This window comes from Labrus mixtus, chromosome 17 (genome assembly GCF_963584025.1).
Source record: "Labrus mixtus chromosome 17, fLabMix1.1, whole genome shotgun sequence".
Classification (NCBI taxonomy): domain Eukaryota; kingdom Metazoa; phylum Chordata; class Actinopteri; order Labriformes; family Labridae; genus Labrus; species Labrus mixtus.
The window spans coordinates 19,716,154-19,739,457 of record NC_083628.1 but is presented as its reverse complement, the minus strand read 5'-3'; the positions used below and the strand labels follow the sequence as shown (position 1 = coordinate 19,739,457).

The window sequence follows — 23,304 nt, the reverse complement described above, 5'->3', positions numbered from 1 at the left end:
AATCAAATCAAAGCTCCTCTCTTTGACTGACAGGAAAGACTCTCTTAAAGTAAATAAACACATGGCACGCTGGGTGAAAAGTCCTCTAGAGCCGTATTCACTTATGCACTCTTGAAGATATCTAGATCATTTCAGGAGCTCCGGAGATTCTCCTGACCTGGTTGTTCACATATGCTCCTCACAGCAGGGAGACTATCCCTGTCAGACAGGAGGGGGGGCGGGGGGTCTCCTGAGGTAAGACGTGATGTAAAAAAACAACTTGGAAGTAGCGGATGAAGCAACAGAGTCCGCTACATGACGTTATAATGAGAATATTTGTCTTTATATCAATGCTACGTGTAGTCCAACAGAATCACAATATGGACTAAAGAGTGGAGAAGAACAAACTGGAGAACAACATAATGCAGCCGTTTAATAACGTTCACAGAGATCATAGGGGTCGCTTGCAGACACTCTATACACCGTGTGGCAGTAACAGTATATAAACATCACTCCCCCTCCTATTGGCTCGAGGTGAATTCTCCGGTGAATATCCTGCTGTGTTCTCACATCAGCTCTCTCGGACTTGCTGCGGAAAAAGTACTAGAGGACTGTCAGGAGAAAGGGTGAAGTCTGAGCGAAAAATATGGCTGTTTGCGTTCACACATGTAGCTCCTCCGGGAAAGATCAGGAGTTTTCTGCAAGTGTGAAACTGCTATATTCCATGCAGACATTTTAAATAAGCCTGCAGGAGGAGTACAGGGTATAGTGGAGGAACAGGTATGTTCTCAATAACATCTAGAGTCAAATGTACCTGATTCAATATTATAACCCCATCTCCTCTTTCCCAGTCATCTCTCTCTCTCTCTCTCTGCTTAATAACAGAGAAACAGTGAAATGTGTTTCAAAGTTAAATTGAGGCCAAAGTCACTTCAAAAGGATCGAGCTGTGACTCAGATTTCCCCCCACAGGCACCAGAGAGTTGCATTTAATCAAATCAAATTAAAAGCTTATTTTTAAAAACATAAACCTACTTAAGGATGAAGATTTGTAGGGATGGACGGATGAGTGGAGGAAGGGAGGAAAGAACAACAAAAGAAGAAAGGATGCTAAATGCTATTTTGTGTTTGATGAAGCTAACACGAGACTTTCACACTATTTCAGGACACCTCACTTACTGTTTCATTCATTAATTATTTATCAGCCTTGAGAGATTTCAGTTTCCTCATCGCCTTCAGCTCCCCATGACACCTTTAAATTAAATTAAAGTTATTCTCGTTATAAGAACAGTTTCAGGGACGGCGTTTTTCTAACTGCAGCGTTGAGCTTTTTGGCTGTTTGTTGATTCAGATTGGCTTAAAACGCCTCAGACTTGGCTGGACTGACGGACATATTGGCAGACTTAAATCCTCCCTGTGTATTAGTGAAGACTGGCCTCTCTCTGTGGGGACTCTGTGACCCTGCCCCCTCGCTCTCCCTCTCTCTCTTTCATGTCTTTCAGTCTTTTTTCAGGCGAGCGGCGGCAGGCCGGCCGGTGGCTCAGCGGGGGAGTTTGGCAGCTTGTTAAATGTTTTCTGAAACACCCACAGTAATTCACAGAGCCTGTAATTAATCAGGAGAGGAACCCCGCGGGCTGCGGCGAGGAAAGTGTGTCTGAGCGTGTGTGTGTGTGTGTGTGTGTGTGTGTGTCTTCTTTCCTAGAGAGAGACTTTATGATTCCACAGCGGAGAGCGACAGACAATCACAGCAGACCACAGAGACTAAACCAAACTGTGTTTTAAAGCTTTGAATTAGTCACAGAGAGTGTGCGTGTGTGTGTGTGTGTGTGTGTGTGTATGTGTGTGTGTGTGTGTGTGTGTGTGTGTGTGTGTGTGTGTGTGTGTGTGTGTGTGTGTGTGTGTGTGTGCGTGCATCCGTGTTAGGGGATTTAGTCGTGAATGGGAGAGTATGTTTTAAGATGCATTAGCAATGCTTCATTAAACAACAAGCCACTCTCCTCTTAAACACGAACATGTGAAGAGTCTTTTCAGATGTTTCTGCACAATGAACTCAGGCAGGTTACAGCGTCAACATTCAACTCTATATTCTGCAGCGACTCCATGGTATTGTGAATTGATGAGAGACATGTCACAAGTACTACAACATTACCGAGACTCAAGTAGCCTAGCGGTTAGCCATTTAAATTTAGCTACAATATTACCCTGATCAAATAAGAAGAAAATATGACCTGCGAGATCCTGCTGCTGAAGAGACAAGAACTAAAAGATCATGTTTTCTATCCCTCTTAGTTCGGCCTAAAGCTAAAGAAGACACCTTTAAAACTCTAAATGACATCTATCCATCTCATCCCTTCTTACATATGAGATCTCACTTGATTAATGACTCATGTGGATTGTGTGAAGGGGTTTAAGACATAGTAGAAAATATTTTCTTCCAGTATTTCAGAGCTGATTATATTCCAAAGATTTCATAATGCACCCTGTAAATGTTATGTCAATTCAAACTGGAGTAAAGTCAAGGTACTGTTACAGCTTAATATTCACCAAGGGAGAATCCATTTATAGACCGAGGTAGGGCCATCCGGCTACAGTAGGAGGCATTATGTCACCTTTCGGCTAGTTACAATTGGACCTTCTTCCAGTTGATCAAGAGGCCAACTGTGAACGGGGAAAACTTGGACGACTTTACAGCTCTGTACATATCATACTTACTCGACTCTTTAAAATGAGATGCACGCTATCCATACAGCTTACTGAAGAGACGTCAACATGACTTCTGCTATGCTCTACGTTTACGCTGTTCGACCTCTGGGTCAAAGCCTCGCATGGAAAATTAGATCATGCCACTTTGACACTGAGTATACATACAATCACATAAATCGACCACCAACTGCATTATCTAGGTGTGTTAGTTAAAAATGACTGCGCTGTTTAACATGTAAACATGCATTTTAAAAGTCTAGTTTTAGTCAGACTGACACAATAAATCAACTTTTAGTAACTGTGATTAAACGTGCTGTGTGTGAAGTCGAGGTGAGCCAAAGTGTGAATGCAGCGGGTAAGAGTCTGCAGCAGTCATGGTGAGCGAGTGGGCGGGGCTATGACATTGTTCACATTGAGCGGAGAGTCTCTGCTTTACACTCGTCACTACCCGCCTCAGAAGTCTGTATGATGGCTTATGTGTTGATGTTGTGGAGTCGACATAGTCACACTCCTCCCCCTCCTCCTCCTCCTCGTCCTGTAAGCTCGACCCAATCAACTCCCTCACCTAAACCAAACTGAGTATTTTGAGGCGTTAGAGGAACCAAACAATGACGATCTCATGCTGTGAGGTGAATGTGTGAGGGGAAACATATTCCTGTTTTGTTGAGATAATGTCAGGAGTTCATGTGAAAGAGGCTTATTAACACTTTTATATCACAGTAAGACTGTCGCAGCTCTATACAGTAGCTGTCCATCAGCAGGTGGTCACTTATAATCAGCTGTTTGGGCTCAACCCTCGCACGGGTACATTGAAGTCTTTTCTTTCCATTAGCATCCAGCGTTAACACCAGCGGCGTCGCCGACAGCAGCACACTGAATATGAGTGATAGCTGCAGCTCCCGCTCTGTTCCTCGCTGCTTTCATTAAGCCGCTAACAGGAAGCAGCTAATGAGCCGGGCTGCACTCATTATTATGAGAAACAACACACACATTCGTTATCCTAATCATCTAATCATGGTCACTGCCCTGTGGAGTCAGAACACACACATCTCCATACATCAGCACACCGAGGACATCCATCAGCATCTAACTGCCTCCGATTGGAAAAACAGAGTGTAATGGGGCATATTAGCACAACATATTTCTTCTTTTATTGGTTTAATCGAAATGGAAGATTCAGACCTGAGGAGGGAAACTGCCCACCATTGGCAACTTTAAAAAAGAAATGTCTGAATGTTCTATCATTTTCAAGTTCATCAGTTTTACATCCAACATAAACACTGATAATCATTTTGAACTCTTCCTGCAAATCTTTGGCCTCAGCATGAAAAATGAAGCATTTCAAAGGAAATAAAATCCCAGAGCATTATTCCAAAATCCTTCAGAATGTAGTGCAGAGAAAACTGAGTCCGTGGTTTATATAAAATGTGAAATTTATACAGAATTAATGAAAATGTCAAGTGTAAATTCAAAACATTGCAGATAGCTTATTAGAAACATGCAGAGGCTTTTTAGGTCGGGTACAATCACTTCTATCTGAACCACTTCTCTTGCCCGCTTCCATCACTGCAACACCTGCTGGTTTGACCTGATAACTGCTCTCATATCTGGCAAACCGAGGGGTGTCCAAAACGGCCGTGTGGGGGTCACCTTAAAACCGCCTACCTTCTCTGGTCCAAACAAATCCAGATCATTCAGGACCAGAATCTAAAGTTAGAAGGAGGACATACTGGCTGCTGCATTGTTGTCAGAGAAGCCAGCACTTCAACATAACATGTTTCCTTAATGTCTGATCACATAGTAAGATCACTTTATCATCTCAGTCACTACACATCTCACTGATTGGACCTTTAAGTCCTAAGATCCTTTAACAGTGTTTACATTCAAATGGAAGCCCGTATAAATATATAGGAGCAGCTCTGAGCAGCAGGGTGACATGAGGAGTCTCACTCAAACATTTCCTGTGAGCTTGTATACCGCCTCGTTTTTCTCCATAACCAAAACTCCATTAATATGCAGAAGAAGAGTGTAAATGCACCGTGTGAGTAAACTCTTCAACTTATCAAAACTATTAATTTTTGCAGATGAGGCAGCGGGAGATAAAAGGCAGACAGATGGAGGGATAAATAAATAAATCCAGAGTGGATTCACAGATAGCTGCAGGCTCACCATGATAAGAAAACTCTCCGTTTAAATCCACGTTTGCTCCAGCCCTGAAATGTCTTTTTATCTACGAGTGTTTAATGGGAAGGAATGAATGACAGAAAACAGATTGAAATAAATGAAGTGTGGAAAAATGGAAAAGCATGAGCTTGCATGTGTTTATGAAAAATGCTGACATTACTCAAAAGGGTCGTCTCCACTTAACGCCAGCGTCATATTTAGGTTTTACTGTTGTCTGTGTTTTCTCTGCCTTCTTTCCTCTGATCGTTCTTAATTTACTCTTTTCTTACTTCCAGACATGAATCATCTTTCCTTTCTTATAAACTGAAGCCACATGCTGACTGGAAGTTAACCAAGTGCCTCTAAGAGTGTTTTTAAAAGAGGCATGTGTGCAGTGTTAGATACAGTTTGAGTTCAGGTTGTGGTTATTTGCATCTCCAGTTTAATGTTACACACTAGTGTTGTAGTGAAGACCGCACTAACCGAGACCAAGACTTACCCGAGACCAGAGCGCTCCGAGACTGAGACAAGACTGAGACATTTAGGGATCGAGACCGAGTCAAGTCCAAGACCATAAATACCACTGAAAAATCATCATCTTGTGTCTCAAGACCGGCCTTGAGAGACAAGACCAATTTCAAGTACTAAAGCACTACTAAATCCTAATATAGATATGTAGATTTTTACCTAATCAGTCCACATCCAGGTATTTTTGGCATACTGCAGATCTCTCATTTGTTCACATACTGCATACTGCATTTTTGCCAAATCAGGACGTACTTCTATTCTAGTAGGCGGTTTAAAAAAATAACTTACTCTGGGGAGCTCCACTTCAAAATCTGTACTTTTTCAGATGCTTTGACTCAATTCATTGTATTCCTTTTAATAAAATGAAGGTTTTAATAAAAGACTCGCGAAAATAAATCTCAGTTTTTGTTATGAAGTTCTGATCTTGTAATCCTGTGGATATATCTCATGGGGGGGTTAGGTTTTAGCTTTTATTTATCTTTAAGTCAGGGAGCAGGTCAGAGTTTCCACACATGCTGAGAAGCTTTTTACTTTTTATCTCAGTTTTCTTCTATTAAATTAGAACTCCAGGACCCTCCCTTCCCGAGCCCTCCCTCAGAGCGATCCAGGTTTCGTCCTACCAGAAACTCCCTCTGTGATTTTAAGACTCTCTAATGTTTCTTTTGACTATCTGAGCGTCGGCACGTCTCTGTGGCATTAATCGAACATGTCAGAATACAGAACGCTCTGATCAGATAGCAAACGTGTCACACTGAACACACACACACACACCGCCTGTTTATGGTAAACATCATGTGATGTTTGCAGGCTGTAGAGAGCGCAGTGTGAACAGAATATGAATGTGATGTGAACAGAGAGACTGACACGGAGGGGACGCTGAGACAAAGACATGAAAGGACGGGGGACGAGCGAGCGAGGAGGGCCCAGCTGGAGGGAGAGAGGAAACACTGGAAGGTTAATTTGCAGATTTTCTCCCGAGAGCCGAACAAACAACAGCTGCTTCTGTTTGATTTCAACTCTCCGCTCGCAGAAGAAAATACTCATTAAAGGGGAAAAAAACAAAAAAACTATTGTCTGGTGATAAGCCCGGTGTTCAAGTCCTGTATATCAATTAAGGATTGACATCTGCGGTGGCCCAGAGGCCCCAAAAAGGAGATTTTTGACTTTAACTTGTCATGCCCTTTTACGGGACATTATGACCTTTCCTTAACAACTGTTATAATTAATTATGACAAAGTAATCAAAGATTAATAAAAAAATCGAAGAAACAAAAGGGACTGGAGACCCCGGCCAAAAAGAGCAAAAGATGCCAACCACCTAATGGGTCAACAGCGAGGTAACTCACTCTGCTCCACGACTAAACTGAACTGGACCGTGCCGAAGCAGAACCTCTTCCAAGCGTGCCAGGGCCAAGGAAGTGCACCATGCTTGAGCACAGATCTGAGCACTGACATGTGTCAAGCGAACTGGACTTGGGTGAAGCGTGCTTGGGCATGGTACCGATTGCATAGTGTGAGTGCACCATAAGTACCCCTCCTCCTCCCTGAGTGCAAATTGCACTGAGGTGTGCAGCAGGTAGAGGGAGGAGGGAGATCAGGGAGAGAGAGAAGAGGGCCCCTAGTAGTGATCATTGTTTCTGTTATTAACACTTTAACTTCTGCTAAAGAAACCCGGCTTATTGACTTTTAAGATGTATGTTAACATGTTAGACTCACTGAAAAGTCCATATTCTCAAAGCCAGACTAACACACCTTCATAATGTGACTGGGGGTCCTTTGACTCTTTCATGTATACGCCTCAGTCAGACCTAAAGTGGACAAAGCGTTCTGCTCATGCTCCTCGATTCCTGCAGCGAGCTTTGCCTCAAGAGTCAGACAGCAGAAAAGCGTAGCAAAGCAGAAGTCAGGTTTTTTGACTTTGGATATCATTATAAGCTACATGGATGGCGTGCAGCGCATTTGTACCATCAGAGTAATAACTTTTTTATAGACAGAACAAAAAGATGTAACAATAAGAGCTCTGATCAAGTTATAAAACCCAGTCTGACATCCCCTTTAAACCCATCACTCTGTTACTCAATTGGCTGTCTCTCTGGCTTCTGAACTTACACAACTCCAGAAAAAGAACCCTTACATAATTTTAATGTGTAGTGTTCAGCATGGGTCTTCCTGCTGAGTCCCTGCAAACACAAATAGCACCAAAATAATTTGTTTACGTGTCCTTAGAGACTTTAGATTTACTGGATTAAATTGTGATTCATGCCGGCCTGTTTGTTACACTTTAATTCACTGTTACTGTAACATACTACATACTTTTTCATGTAACTCCAGAGCCTGTAGGCGTAATGTGACCAGTGACCCAGTTCTGACTGTGGTAAGTGAATTACCTCTTAGCCTGGTCCCGAGGTGCAGCCGGTGACAAGGTTGTGTTGTGTGACTTTATGCAGACTGAGCTTCCCCACAGTAGAGTGTGTAGAGTGTGTGGACTCTGTGCTTGTGCAGACAGGATAATGGAGCTTTCCAAAAACGTTTTAGTACCATGTTGTCCCTGCAGGAATCTGTACCCTAAACAGAGCAGATTGAACCGACTTTTAACTGGTCATCAAACGATCTAAAGTTAACACTAATGGCTCAATATGACCTACAAAGAAAGAGACCTTCAGCGACGGTATTGACTGTTTCAAAAGTTTTTCTTCATGCCAGTCATTGGATTTATTTTGGACATAAAAACTTCAGATGATGTTTTCCCTGCCTAAGGCGGTGTCCAAACTCCCTCACTCTTCACTACAGTGCCCGACAAGTGAAGACGCCATTTTGTAGTGGTGTCCGATTTATGAGTGAGCGTGATCGTACCCTATGTAGTCCACTCATTGTGACCCACAACAGCCGATGGTCACTATCTGAGCAAAATATATACCATCATGTATATTTACTGTTATTTGCTAATGGATTTAAAAAATTGTGTTTGGTGGTACTGGATTGGCTCTTGTGTTGCGTTACACTGACATATGGACGAATCACTGTGCACCTAGGGTACTTTAAGTCCCTCTTGTGCTTGGAGAGTACCGACTCTGAAGCCAGAGCTTTTAAGGTTCCTTTTAAAATGGTTCTAGGAACTACAATAGTTCTGTGTTCTAACATTTCCTAGAACTATAAAAAAGTTGATGTGGATCGTTAAATGCTTATGGTGTTAAATCAATACCATTGACTTTTAATGATAAAATGCTGAGTCTGCATGATTTCTCTCCAATCATGAACTACCAGAGGGTTTCGGTCAATAAAGAGGAGTCTTGGACTGGTACGAGCTGTTCTCTCCTTGGAGAAATTCAGGATTTGTTTCCAGACTCCACCAGAGATTTCTTTGTGTGATTGACGGCCATAATTCTCCTCTGAGTTATTTTTAAAAACACAAACCAGAGCCGTCAAAGTTTCATGTCAATGAATCAAACAACTTCCTGCTGTGGCCAATTAGTGCCTCCTGTTTGCCGCCTGTGTGTTTTCACCATGTTCAAAACAAGCGGCAAACCCCTCAAGATGTTGAGAAATGAAGCCGATGTTGAAATGCAAAATCCTGCAGTTCACCGGGTGTCCACTAGAGGCTGGCTCCAAGAGCCCCAGAAGTCACATACACACCCATTGAAAGAAGCCGTTTTTACAGCAGAAATTAACATGCTTACATCCTGGTTAAAAAATCTAAATATGTCTGATTAGTTATTGTCATCACTGGCATACATTGTACTGGGGTGATTTTTTTTTAAACTGCTCTGTTTTGATTTAATTTTGGATAAGAGTTATTCACTATTAGCCGCGTAGCTGACATGATTGATAGGTGGGCGTGATGAAACGGTTCATCAAGAGGCTTAAAACTCGCCTCAGCTCCAGCTCTCAGCCTGTCGTTAAGTTGACTGAAAGTTAGGCTGATGTTTTTTTTCTTTTAGGTTAATTTAAACAGCGGATACACGACTATCAGAGACGGTTTCATAGGGTTAACAAAAACAAGCAATCATGAATATCCGTGGGCTTGTTGCAGCGTATCTGGGTCTATATCACGATGAATTGTCATTCTATCTCAATCATGCATTGTCAGCACAAAACCTCACCATTCTGTCTTTGCATTTACATTCTGATCTGTATATCACAGCGGCGGCGGCAGCAGGATTTAGTGGAGGGGTTAATGCGTTTTTGCAACATAAAAGCAGCAGCATAATGCGATACAGAAAAACATCCTGATAGGACGTCAGTACTTCCCTTAACATAATCACTGTGTGTTTACATTTGCAGGATTCTTGTTATTTGTTATGGAAATACAATATTCTAAGAGGGGAAATAGATTTTACAGTGTTGTCTGGTTTGGTTTGGAAGCAATCAGCTGTTGTTCAGGTGTCTGAATCCCCCTGAATACACAAGCAGCATCCGTGTGTGAATTCAGCAGCAGCAGCCGAGGAGCAGTCAGACAATAAATACAATCATATTTTATTTATGAAAAGCTCCTGAAGCAAACATGCGCCTCCAGTTTTATATTTCATGACTGCATTTGATTGTGGATGTGAGTGTGAGCAGGCGGGAGCGTTTCTGTCAGCCCAGGAATACAGACCAGTTTTGATTTTTATTCTATTTCCCTTTATTGTTTTTGAGCATGTCAGACAGTTAACGGTTTCCAGTGAGGAGATTTTTTTTTTTTATTCCCCTCAGGAGCTTTGAGATGTGACACACATTCATTTTTTATATTTTCCACACAACAACAAGTGCTGAAGGTGTGTGTGTGTGTGTGTGTGTGAATTCTTCGACAGCTTAATATTCAGTCTTTTAGAGTTAAAGTTGATTCATAGCTCTCAGTAACGTGAAGGGCGCGGCGGGCTGGAGGGCAATAAGAGCTAAGGAAAGTAGCCTCCATTTAAAAACAAGAACTGCAGCACAGACTTTTTAATTCTCCATCTCCTCTAAACGCTGCATGTTTACATCCCCTGACAGTCAAAGTAAAACACAGATACTTATATACTTGTGACCCTCATACAGCACACAGAACACTATTTCAATAGCTAGAAATGGCAAAGTCCCTCCCGGTGTTACCGTTTAAAGAGTGACCATGTTAACTGGTGTCTTTCAGCCAAATGTGTCCATGGTTGTCAGACAGAAAGTGTCCTAACGATGCCTCGTTGTTTAGCTTTTCATTAAAGACATATCTTTAAGTATATTTGACAATATGACAAGACAAAAACTAAGCAAAGAGGCATTTGTAAGGACACTTGTTTGTCTGAAAGGCATCAGTGAACATGGTCACTCTTTTAAACGTAACACCAAACACTTCAGTGATGTTTAGTTATATTCAGAGGAGAATCCCTCTCCTTACACCGCTGTACAATAAAAGTCTACAAAAGCACCAACAGTTTTTAAGGGTATGCCCGCCAGGTGGGCGGTTCCATACGCGTGCAACGTCTCATAAAATCTAGGAGTAGACGAGGTTCTCAACATGTGAACCAGAGACGGCGCCAGGATTCTTTTTCTCCCGGTGCTGAGGGGGAGCTTATTAGTGAGGGGGCTTAGCCCAGGCTAGACAGATTTGTGGCGGGGCTATAACGCCCCCTAGCCCTGCCATGCTTGATGTGGACCATGTCATTAAAAAGTACTGATTGGAGTCCAGATGTGGAACCTTGTTGCATTTAATTCAGTCACCTTCTTGACTCACCTTTAAAATAAAGGTTGAAAGGTCATAAACATGATCGTGTTGACTCACCCAGCACGCTGAGCTCCGTCTGTGCCGTGATGTTGTGGTTCTTGTTGGAAGCTGTACAGCTGTAACTGCCCGAGTCGTCGTCGGTGACGCTCCTGATGATCAGATTACTGCCCGCCAGCAGAGAGTACTTCTTATTCCTGCAGGGAGAAGAAAAGATATCGTACAATTGATACTGAGAAGATTAAAATGGTAAAGTCCAGAGTTTTCCTATTTTTAAAGAATGTCACAAAAAGACAAACATAGCCAGCGTTTTATTTTTCCTTCTCAGACTTCACTTCCTCATCTGAGCCCAGCAGATCTTACTGAGGATGTTCAACTTAACACACCTCCAGCATAAGAGCTTAAAGGTCACATGTTGTGTGAAATTCATGATATGAGGTATTTCTGAGATAAGAAGACATTCAAACAGACTGTTAATGATACAGACCAGCTCTGAATCAGCTCCTCTCCTCTCCTCCACTGGATGCTCGGAGTCGGGTACCCAGACGCGGCACACTCCAGCACGGCGTCTCTTCCCTGGAGGACCGTCACTCTGGATGGACGCTGAAGGAACTGCAGAGTCCTGCTCACACCGGGCTCTGAGAGAGAAAAGAAAACAAGAGAGAAATTGAAATAAAGCCAAAAATACGCTTAAAAAAAGTGAGTTAAATGTTTCATTATAAAACAATAGACTGGGATTAAGCCGGTGTTCCTCTGGTTCCAGTCCTCCCATAAACATGTAAAACCTGCTGCAGGGATTATCTCCCATTCAGCCACGGAGAGGTAAGTGAGGTATAACTCTGAGGCTAGGTGATAAGGTCCGACTAACAGCCGGTGTTCCTGTTCATCACAGAGGTGTCGGATTGAGTTGAGGTCAAGACTCTGTGCAGGAAAGTCTTTCTCTCTTTCCTCCCACCGCAAACTGGGAGACATATTTCTGCTCTGAGCTGCAAACACAGTGCCAGGTATAAACAGGAGAGAGTCGTCCCTTCACTGTTGCAAAATCAAAGATAACATGTCAAAAATGTAATTGCACGGCGCAGATAAATACTTTTCCATGATTTGTCAGCGACTGCATGAGGCGCTTTATGTCCTGTCTTTTTCTGTTCTCTTTCTAATCGTGTGAAGGCTAATCCCGACAGGCAGACATTCTTATCAAAGTCAATCTCCTTTCTTTGTATTGTGAACCGCGGCTTGATTGTAAGCTTTAACCACGAAGCTTAAACCGAACCATGTCCAAGGAGAGAGAGTTAACCACAGAAATCCCAGGAGAAACTGACCTCAGCTCCAGGTCAAGAAGTGTGACTGAAACGAGCAACATGCTAAAAAAACAGCTCAATTTATAAAAAATAAAGATGTGAACATTTAGAGGGTGTTCTCTTTTAATAAAACACAACTTTATCTTTAATTTGATACTAAATATGGAGGTGTGAAAAAATGCATTAGAGCTTTTAACTCTTTACAAAGTCACCAGATAAAAAGGGCAAATCGCACTAAAGGAGTCATTAAAAGCAATTACTTTAAAGCGTTTGCTTCCCGAGTGTGACAACAAAGCAGAACCTTCACTCGGTGACAGTTAGCCTTTACAGCGCTTTCATCAAAGCAAACAACAATTATTCAGTGAAGTGTATCTTTCCCCTCGTAATGAGCGTCTGTCTCTGTAGTGGAAGGCGGGTCGCCTCAACTCTTCACCATCAGTGATTATGTTCAAACGACTCGAGCACTATTAACTCGACCCACGATGTGTCCTTGCTTCCCATTGGTTCACAGTGAGTAGAGAGTTTCCTGCAGTCCACTTACATCTGAAGGATAAAGGACTCTCATTTGAAGATGACAAAGTGCACATCCTGGTCGGGGAAGACCATTGGTATGAAGGAGGGGTTAAAGAAGTCGTCTATTTTAAGATGGAAAACCCCTCCCTTAACCGAGGTGGTGGTCTGAGTCTTCATCCATCACCAACCTACAATGCTGATCTGAATTCTCACTCAAAACAACTGAAGCCTTAGTCCCCCCTTTGAGCATGTGGCCCCAATGACCCAACGACCACCGCAGTTGTTAACGACTTTAGGTGAAACTAGTTCAACAACTCAACTACTGTAATGACTCTCATGTGAGTCATCCTTGATCATTAGCATGCAAATGATCAACATAGGCTAACATTTCCACCAGATAGTTTAGAACTGAAGAAGCCTTTCAGAGGACGAGAGATGAAACGTCTTCCAAGATCTTTTACCAGTCCAGTTCCCTTTTGGATCAAGCCTCGATTTTCCTCACAGACACGATCAGAATACTTTAGCATCTGATGATGACAGGTATGGTTACTAACTCAAATCATAAGAAGTCCTGTGGACAAAACCAGGTGAAAGCCTGTTAAAAAATAAAATAAAATCTTGGATCTCGATGTGACGATGCATTTTTTCTGGTTCCAGAGAAAAAAGTTGTTTTCCATCCTTTTTTAGCTAACACACAAGTTGCACTGAGCCTTTTGAGGGCAGCCGACGTGGTCGCTGTCCGTGGTGCTGAAGTCAGCTTCTGCTTCTGAGGTTCATAATAAATCCTTTACAGCTGGGTGTCATGATATGGGATTTTTACGGCTCTAATCTATGCATTTCCTCCAGGGACACAAGAAGAAGGCAGAAAAGACTCACAAGGGTCCTTAAAAATGATGTGAAATAACGTGGAGAAGAAAAGTCACATGACGACGTCACACTGATGAGATGATTGGCTGCTCAAATCCCAAAAGTCCCTCATGACTTTCCAGAAGTTTAACTTAGTTCAAAACTTTATGTTTGAGACACTAATCTTTTCTTAATCACATCATCTCTTAAGAAGAAACACACACAGGCACACTCACACACTCACACACACACACACACACACACACACACACACACACACACACTCCTGTAATGGGTCAGGTTGTGTTCACCCTAAGGTTGGCTCGAGGGCTTCCACCGAGACAGGAAGTTACATCAACATGCTCCAGGGTACACACAGACACACAGACACACAGACACACACACACACACACACACACACACACACACACACACACACACACACACACACACACACACACCAGCACGCGCACACACACCCTTTCAGAATGAAATCTTCTGGAAATTAAATAATAAAAAAATGTTGAAAACAGAGTTTATATCTCAGTCTGAAGGCAGAGAATCTATACTCAAAAATCACTGTTTTACATATTATTTGGTTATTATTACACACACCCACATGTACACAAACACACATACACACATGCACACACACATGAATATAGATAACATATAAAGCTGTATGACCCCACGCATCAGTAACAAAACATACCAAAAAAACAGATCATCAGCAGAAATCTGAGCGCTGAACACGAGGAGACAGAAGAAGACGAAGCAGATTTGTCTTTTCTCTTTTTCTTGACTGTGACTGTGTAAAGTGTAAAGAGCGACGAGGGATCATAGAAATAATCACTGAACGACACTGTGACTCCTTTAATGCTTTCATGGACACGCAGACCAAAAGAGAATGTCAGCAATTCAGACGACACAACGACACCTCTGGCATGGAAATGAGGAGGAGAAGCCAAGACACACACACACACACTGTGACACACACACTGTGTCACGCACAGACACACACACAGCCTTGTAAGTGAATCCAGACTACATCTGCAGGGAAACCTATTTATTACAAATGATTTATGATTTTCCAGCACTATGTACCTTAAATTTCAAAATAAAGGTAAACTGTCTAATTTTTGTGTTCACATACAATAATCTGTTCTTGTGCATGTTGAGTTTCTATGATGTCTAAATCTATGATTTCTTTCCAAATGCACAAACATATCAGCCAATCACAGTGCTCTGAATTAACTAAAATCGGCACCAAGGGGCCACGCCCACATTTGTGGATTTAGTTCATTTTACTCAGAATGGACACCTCGGTTTCTCAACTGAGTATGTGTAGCCTCCAGGTTGCGTTTGACCCCCGCCATATTGGTTTTGTGGAGCCAGAAGTGACCATTTGGAGAAGATGGTGGAGCTGGAGAGAAGCCGTACAAACTCTCCAGGGGTTTTTGTCCACTAACTTTTTTGTTTTTGCTTCTAGAAGCAACAACTTTAAGGTTGCTCTTCCCTTTTTTAGCAGAGCATTCAGAACTTTTAATCTGTGTTATGTCTAACACAACCGGTCCGTGGAATTGTTGTAATCTGATTATCAGAGAATGAAAAGAAAACTTGACAAATTGCTGAGATTCATTGCAATGATTCATGATGTTTTTAAAGACACATTTATAGCTTCTGATGCACCATTATAAAAACAATACAACAAATATTATCTGCAGAAAACTTTGCTGTTACTACAAATATTTACTCGGTGCATTCTTGCACTTTTCCTTTCATTGCATTTAATTAACAAGTGCATTCAAAGTAGAAATCCAAATTATTTTTTTGTCTGTTTTTGGAACTTGGAGACTAAATGTGTTTCAAAGAGTAATAATTGTATCACACATTCAGTTTTCATATTCTAACTTGTAAGTGAATAATGCAGAGGAGTCTTTTAAGGATTTTGTGTTTATATGTTTTAAGTCTCCAGTTACATGACCTTGTTGTTGCATTTTTCTGATCGTAAACACCTTCATATCTATGAGAGCACAGCAGCTTCACATCTCACCACTTGTGTCGTTAATCTGAGCGACTCAGTACAACAGAGGTCAAAAGGTCACTCAGACAGTAATGTCAGTGTTACATCAGGGGACGACACGTGGGAATGAGACGGTGCACTCTGATCATTTCTGACCTCTGAGCGCGTCTGATAAAAACTTTGTGAAGTCAAAGTTGACAGAATCTCCAGAGTTAGAGTCATTAAAGCTTCATCCATCTGTTCCATACAGAGATGCAGATTAAAGAGAGCAAAAGGGGGACTTTTAGAGAGGGATTAAACCCCACACTCTGACCTTTTAATAACTGTATTGTCACAGGGTGTGCTGGCCCTTTAAGAGAGGTATTCTAGTAGGAACTCAGGCCTTTGGATTATTTTTCTCAGTTTGTCCTAAACTTCTAAAAGGTTAAAAAAAAGGCTACTGTTTTGGATTTGCTAGAAAAAAAAAATCAGGTTCTAATGGGTGCAACTCGGATGCTGCATTAAATGTCGTGGTCCGACCTGTGGCTCCTTTCCCGCATGTCATTGCCCACTCTCTCTCTACCCGATCTCTAACTCTACTCACCGTGAGTGAGTCTCTTCAAAAAAAGGCATAAAAAGCCAAAAAATAAACCTTTAAAAAAAGTTAAAGAGGTGAATTATGAGATCAAACTCCGACTCTTCCCTCTGACGTTTGTTCTCTGAGTTTCTGCTCGAAGGATGATTCATCCCTGAAAACCTGTCAGAGTATGTTAAGCTGTGTTTGATTGTTGAGATGAAAATGAAGGTAAAGTTGGAAATAGAAAGTACACCTCATCATCTTTAAGTAGATGGACGGACCCCCCCCCCCCCCCCGCTGGGATGGAGCAGAGGAACACTTCACAGGCTGCAGTCAGAGCGCTGCTTAACCAGGAAGCTATTAGCTAACCTGCGCTGTAATGTGAGCGATGAAGTGGGCAGACCGTGGACTCGTATAATTGGACGGAGCGGAGTGTGTGAAAGATCAGCGGCTGACGGACTCCCTGTGGACGGAAGCTGCTCCCTCTCTGCACACAGACACGTTACTGAAATCACACCTCACTCTCTCTGTTCATTCATTCCATCACATTTCATTTTCAAATGAGACGTGGAGCATGAGGGGGAAAATGAGCAGAAATTACCTCCTGACAAAACCATGTCTGCAGGGAAAGCCTCTACTCAACATGGACTCAAATTGCTGCTGAATGATGGAACTCGGGTAAAACCACATCGGAAGAAGGTCTATTTTTAAAGGCTCATAACACAAACAATATTTCAAATGTGTTCGGCACTTCCTGTCAGACATTCAAAGTTAATCAGGGTGGAAAAGGCCCTTTCACTGCAGCTGGATTTCTAAACTCTCCTCTTAAACCACATGAATCAAACTAGTGCTATGCTCAGTATGACTGCAAACTTTAATAGAATCCTGAAATGTTCCTGCAGCTTTCTGAGAGCGCCCACTTCCTTCATAAGTTTACAAATTATCTCTGCACTCAAGTTCACTTCATTTGTCTGTCTACTCGCCATTATATTGAATAGTTTCTGCTGATAACATGTCTACACTCCTGCACTTTATCTTATGTATCACTGATTGCACAGCTCTGGACAGCTCCCTATGTCAATACTGTTCATTTACAACTTTCTTTTTGCACATTTACATTTATCTCCAGCAAAGTATGTTGTATTTAATCTTTTCATATTTAAGACTACTAATGCTAAGTTAAATCCTGGTTCTATATATTCTCATTCATAGTTTTGATATTTTTAGTGCTTATTTACTTTGTATTTAATATTATATTGTGTTTATTTGCTCATATTGTGTGTTTGGATAACCTGTTGCTGTAACGCCACAATTTCCCAGTTTGGGATCAATAAAGTAATTCTATTCTATTCTATTCTATTCTATAACTCTCCCGCTCACACGAAGCAACTTTATCTACAAAAACAAAGAAATTAAAACGGTTTCAAGTTGTTTATATTATGTAGAAAACATAATTCTTTCTTTTATTTGATATTAAAAAACTGCAGAATTTGTAGCTTTTATGAACAAGAAGGATCCATCCATCCATTTTCTTCCAATAATCCGAGGCCGGGTCACCGCGGCAGCAGGTGAAGTAAGTCAACCCAGACTTCCTTCTCCCAAGCAAAGTTTTCCAACTCCTCCTGGAGGATCCCCAGGCATTCCCAGGCCAAACGGGATATATAACCCCTCGGTCTCCCCTGGGGTCTCCTCCCAGTTGTGCAAGCCCAGAAAACCTCAAAAAGGAGGGCATTCAGGAGGCATCCTCCTCAGATTCAAGAAACACCTCAACTGGCTCATTTCGATGCATAGAAATGGCGGCTCTTCTACAAGTTCCCCCCAAATGTCTGAGCCCCTCATCCTATTTCTAAGGCTCTTAGGGAGCCTCCACAGGAAACTCATTCCAGCCGCTTGAATCCCTGATCTGATTCTTTAAATCTCTACCAAAAGCTCATGACCACAGCAGAGGGATGGAGCGAAAATCGGATAGGAAAGGAGAGATTTGCAATCCAAAAAACTGCATTTAAACTCTTTTAAATATCTATTTCAAACTAAACTTGTTTTCTCACTCGGCTCAGAGATAACCCATCATCTATCGATTTTCCCAGAGCTTAATTTTAAGGTTGAAATCCTAAAAAAAGTACCACAACAGAAAGTCAAGACTTTTTTTCCCCTGTTTTGATACTTGGAGTCATTCTTATATGATTATCATTGATTTGTGTTCCCTTGGGTTATTTTGAAATATAATGCAGGTGCTCAAAATCAATTGGAAGCGCACCAAATGGATGGATCAAGTGGATCACTGATGGATCAGTTACCTGGAAGCACTCTGAGCTCGGCGTCCGTCCCCGTCCTGGTGCTGCCGGGGTTGTCTGCCAGGCATCGGTACGTGGCCGAGTCCGGAGGCTGGACCCGGCTGACCTGTAGCGATCCGGACGGCAGCACGGCCAGACGAGATTCAGGCTCAAACGTCACCGGCAGGTCCTCGCGGTTCTTTTGCCAGCGGATGACGGGGTTCGGCTCGCCCGAGACCTCGCAGAGCAGCAGGGCGGTGTCACCGAGGTACGAAGAGACGGACTCAGTGGGAATGACGACCTTCAGCGGACCTGAGGGAGAGGAATGTAGAAAAAATGGTGTAAACTTTCTTTGTCTTTCTCCTTAAGCATCCTGTTTGTCCTGCATAGTAAGATTACATTTTCTCTTTTTAACAAACTGAAACTCTGACCCAGAAACTTGGACATCAGTGGGAACAAATCAATACAATGAAGGGCCTGTGTCCGCTGAGGCCGTTTGTCTTCTTGCACTGGCAGCGCAGGTTTTCTATACAAATCCAGCACTCAGTCGAAAACAGTTAAACTTTTGGAACAGCACCACGCTAGTCAATATCACTTCTCCATCACCGACCAATCAAAATCAAGAAGGAAATCTGGGAAATCAGATTTGTCAGTAACAATAGTGGAGAAACATCCCTGAGGCGTCCTCCCACTAGAAATCTTCCTGAGCGCTGGTCAATTAGAATAAAGTGGGCACGTGGGAAGGTTGGCCTTAAACAGACAGCAGCTGATTGAAGCGTTGTATGGAAAGAGGCTGAAATGAGGGTTTCTACTGACACCAGTATCAGATAAATAAGGAGTTTTTTGAGCTGCAAATCATGCAAAGCTCCTCTACAGGTTTCACAGACTGACAACATGAGGAGAGGATGGGATTTTGTAAAAGTTCAGCCCCGTTGTCGTGACTACATGTATAAGCTATAGAGAGCAGAAATGCTTCTCGTACCAGCCTGTGCTGTAAAGTTGGACGTTTCAACATGGGACTCTATGGGGAATAACTTGCTTTCAGGACCAGCCCCTAGTGGCCGCTTTGAAGTAGTGCAGTCGTTGGATATTCGTCATTGGCTGGCATTCCCAGCCCCTGAGGTGTGCTGCTTTTAAGAGACCAACTTGTACACCCTCATCTACCAAAACAGCTGCTGTCAGTTCTGCTGTTAGCACAAAAGTGCCTCTGCGTCAGAAGCCGGAGACACACAGCAGCATTAGTGGTGAAGAAGAAGATGTAATCTGACAGTAAAGGTTCCTCAGGTCGACTCGCAGAGAATCACAAAGACAGAAGAGGAATAGAGGAGCAGGGATTCACAGCAGGAGTGGATTTATAAAAGAGAGAGGAATACGGTGAGCAGCAGGAGGACGGATGAAAGTCAGACAGACAGACAGAGGGACACAGAGATGATGAGCGCGGACAGAAAGTGTCCGGCACGCTGTGTTTGGGACGCACGCCGCTTCCTGTCTGATCAAATTCACTCCAACAACAAACAGCCCGTAGCCTCACAAACACACAACCATGCCGACTGCCGTCCTCGCTCTGCTCGCGCTCTGATCAGCCGCCTTGTTTTATTATCTAAAGCTCATGCGGAGGTTCTGTTTTAATTTTCAACCGGGCAGCCGGAGCCTCGGGGCAGATTAACTGCAATCTGCGGGAATGTCAGGAATTCAATAAAGAGAGGCTTATTTTCATATCTGTGTTGATGTTGTCCTGAGATTTTACAGCTGACTTTAACAGGATTAAATGTGAATATTTTCATGCCAGAATTTCTGAAATATTCTCCAAATCTCTGCCTCTTTCTCTGAACCCTCTGACGCAGCGTGTTGCAATTTTTGTGAAACTCAAACTGTCCACCTACTGCACCATCAAAGGAAATGTTTACCATGCTGTGGAAATTACAATAAAAACATACAAAGGTTACTTCGAGTTACTCGTCAACCTCTCTGTGACAGGTCACTAATCCCAGCAGGTGGCTAGAAATACTGTAAATCCAGTGGAAACATGAAGATCAGATTAGATAGATTTAAAAACACCCCGAGGGCGAACACGTTAGTTCACGCATGCAGTCAGAAAATGAAAATCCAACAGGTCACAGTCAATGACAAATGTTCTCCTAAAGGTAGTGGTCGACTTGATTCATTTCAACTACTCTCTTCTGGGAGAATGGTAACAAACTATGAGTGGAAGGATTGGCAAATTTTCATTAAATTGAATTACAGCAAAAGATCTGAAGACAAGGCAAACACTGCAACAACGATATAAATCCATCCATTCTCTTCCACCTATCCGAGGTCGAGTCACAGTGGCAGTAGGCGAAGTTCTGGTGCATTCATGTGGTGTTGGACACATCGGAAAGACAAGTTTATTTAATATAACTGTTACATTTCACAGATCTTCTTCATAGCATCAACGCTTTTTTGTGCTGTTGTTACAACGTTCAGACTCATTCAGACTGAAAACACCAAAGCAGCACATGAATGCAGCATAAGTCAACCCAGACTTCTTTCCCCCCAAGAGGTTTTCTTGCTCCTCCTGCGGGTTTCTGAGGTTCGAATCCGACCTGTGGCTCCTTCTCCCGCATGTCGTTCCCCACTCTCTCTGTTCCTGCTTTCTGACTCTATCCACTGTCCTATCTCTAAAAAAAAAAAAATCTTTAAAAAAGTACTTTATATGATATTGCATGCGGTAGTTTATTGATATTTAGGTACATTTTTACAGAAGTTCTGTGTTTATTGAAATGTTTAAAGGGAACCAAATATTCAGTTTACTTTGTGTTGAAAATAAAATAAATTGTTTTGGACTTGGTCGCTCATGGGCATTGAAATTTAAAATGCAGTTATGAAGAACTTTTAAAATCCCAAAAGTCCCATATTTCTGGCGGCACCTGAATCCTCCTGAAGCTTTTCCAACCAATGAAGAGACAGAAAAACAAATGCAGTCTGGTGTCTCATTTGCCTCCAGTTTGAGTGTGTTAGTTTGTTTTCATGCTGGCGTCAATCCCTCTCTGCGACACACAAACAGCCTCTGATGCATTAAACTTAACTTTCTCTTTTCATTCTGCAGGGCCTCACTTCATAACAGCTTCAGATCGACTCTTTAAATCGCTGAACCGGGCATCACTGGATGCAGGTTCTGCGCGTCTTCACAAGTTCACATGTCGTGACATCACACAGATCGAAGGCGATGGGAACACTGATGTGAATTTAGATCATGGGTCTTATATAAGTTCTGCTGCTGTCTGTTCTAATGTGGATCACACTGCTGCCTGCAGCATTACACACATAAAACACACACACACACACACACATAAAACACACACTCTTGTTGGTGTGACTTGTGAGGACGATTTCTTAGTTTTAATTCCTTTAGGATTAAGATACTGCTGCGACATAACTGCGACATGTTTAATCCATTAAGTGAATATATTGAGCTCATTGTCTTCATGTCCTCACTCTACCAGAGCTGGTTTAAGGGTCTGGAGACGTGCTGCTGGTCCCATTCTTAGACCGTACAGAATGTGGATGTACACTCAGTGACACCATACATTGGTTTCTGAACTGGTGTTTTAAGCTAGACGATGGCCATCACCATATAGGAAACGCTGTCTCAACCTAACTTGAGATCAATCTTGAAACAGTGGTAGATTGATTGGACATTGGACATTTGGAGTTAGGGTGGGCCTTAAGCCTCATGGCAAACTGCTACAATCACTAACCAAAGCTGTGACATTGTGTGCTTTGGGCGACAAGCTCATTTTAATTTCAAACTGATGATAGAAATGTGGATTTTTGAGGGGTCCATTTCTATATGACAGTTTCTTGTGTCAATCGTATCCATGCTGTAATCCATATCTCTATTGTGGCTTACGCTGGCAGCTCTATAGACAAACAACCCAATGTCCCGATTATTTTATCACCTCCTTGTTTGGTTGATTTATTCTCAGACCGGTTGAAACATCGATAAAAAGACACAACAATGATGAAGAGTGGTGTAGGAGGGAAATTAAAGCTCTGGAACAAATCTATTGAATTATAACCATGAAGATATTTTCCATGATAAACTTCCCTCCCACAGAAGCAGCAGAACCTTAAAGCAGCGACCAGTAACTCAAATTCTCTGCAGGGAACAGCCAACAACAATCCTGGCTCCAAGGTAAATACAAAGTCAACATGTAAAAAATGCAACAAGAATAAATTAGGTATGGTGATCAAAGACACAGCTCCCTGCTTATAAGTGTTTTACTGGACTTTACTTGATGAAAATAAAAATGAGAGCTCAGACTTGTTGGACGGTCTGTTAGTCTAATCAGCTGCACAGCAAGACAGATTATTTGTCTGATATTTACATGAAAACTCTCCAAAAGGCTCCAACGGCACAAACACGGGAGAGAGCTTAGTGTGACTGAACAAGCTGAGGTGACACCTAGCAGCTCCCTCAAAGAGGCCACGCCCCTCATCTAACATAACTTCAAACCATGATATAATAACACAGGTGAGTTGTATAAAGTAGTAAATACATTCGTCATGAACAGAGAAAATAACTAAGGAGACCAAACTTGAACTTTTATACCAAGCTGTAAACATGTGGGGGGATTTCTCAGATTTAATAAAGGATCTAACAGAGTTTGACCAGAGACTGTAAATACTAAAGGACAAAGCCTGAGTGACGTCAGCAGCCATCTGTTACTATAGGTGGCTTCTTCCATCATGCTGGAAATCCTGTCTC

At 42.3% G+C, this 23,304-nt stretch overlaps 1 protein-coding gene and 1 long non-coding RNA gene across 2 annotated transcripts in view; one reads left to right on the top strand and one right to left on the bottom strand.

The window, feature by feature from the left end:
- The window catches only part of dcc (DCC netrin 1 receptor), a 240,628-nt gene that overhangs the window by 140,481 nt on the left and 76,843 nt on the right, over window positions 1-23,304 (bottom strand). Inside the window, exons 3-5 of the mRNA XM_061060638.1 lie at window positions 18,579-18,866; window positions 11,533-11,683; window positions 11,106-11,242 (exon numbers count right to left, since the gene is read on the bottom strand). Coding sequence (XP_060916621.1) covers window positions 11,106-11,242; window positions 11,533-11,683; window positions 18,579-18,866 — 576 coding nt within the window. The remainder of the gene's footprint in view (window positions 1-11,105; window positions 11,243-11,532; window positions 11,684-18,578; window positions 18,867-23,304) is intronic.
- LOC132991771 (uncharacterized) overlaps window positions 1-23,304 on the top strand; it is a 127,246-nt gene that overhangs the window by 30,947 nt on the left and 72,995 nt on the right. The window lies entirely within an intron of this gene.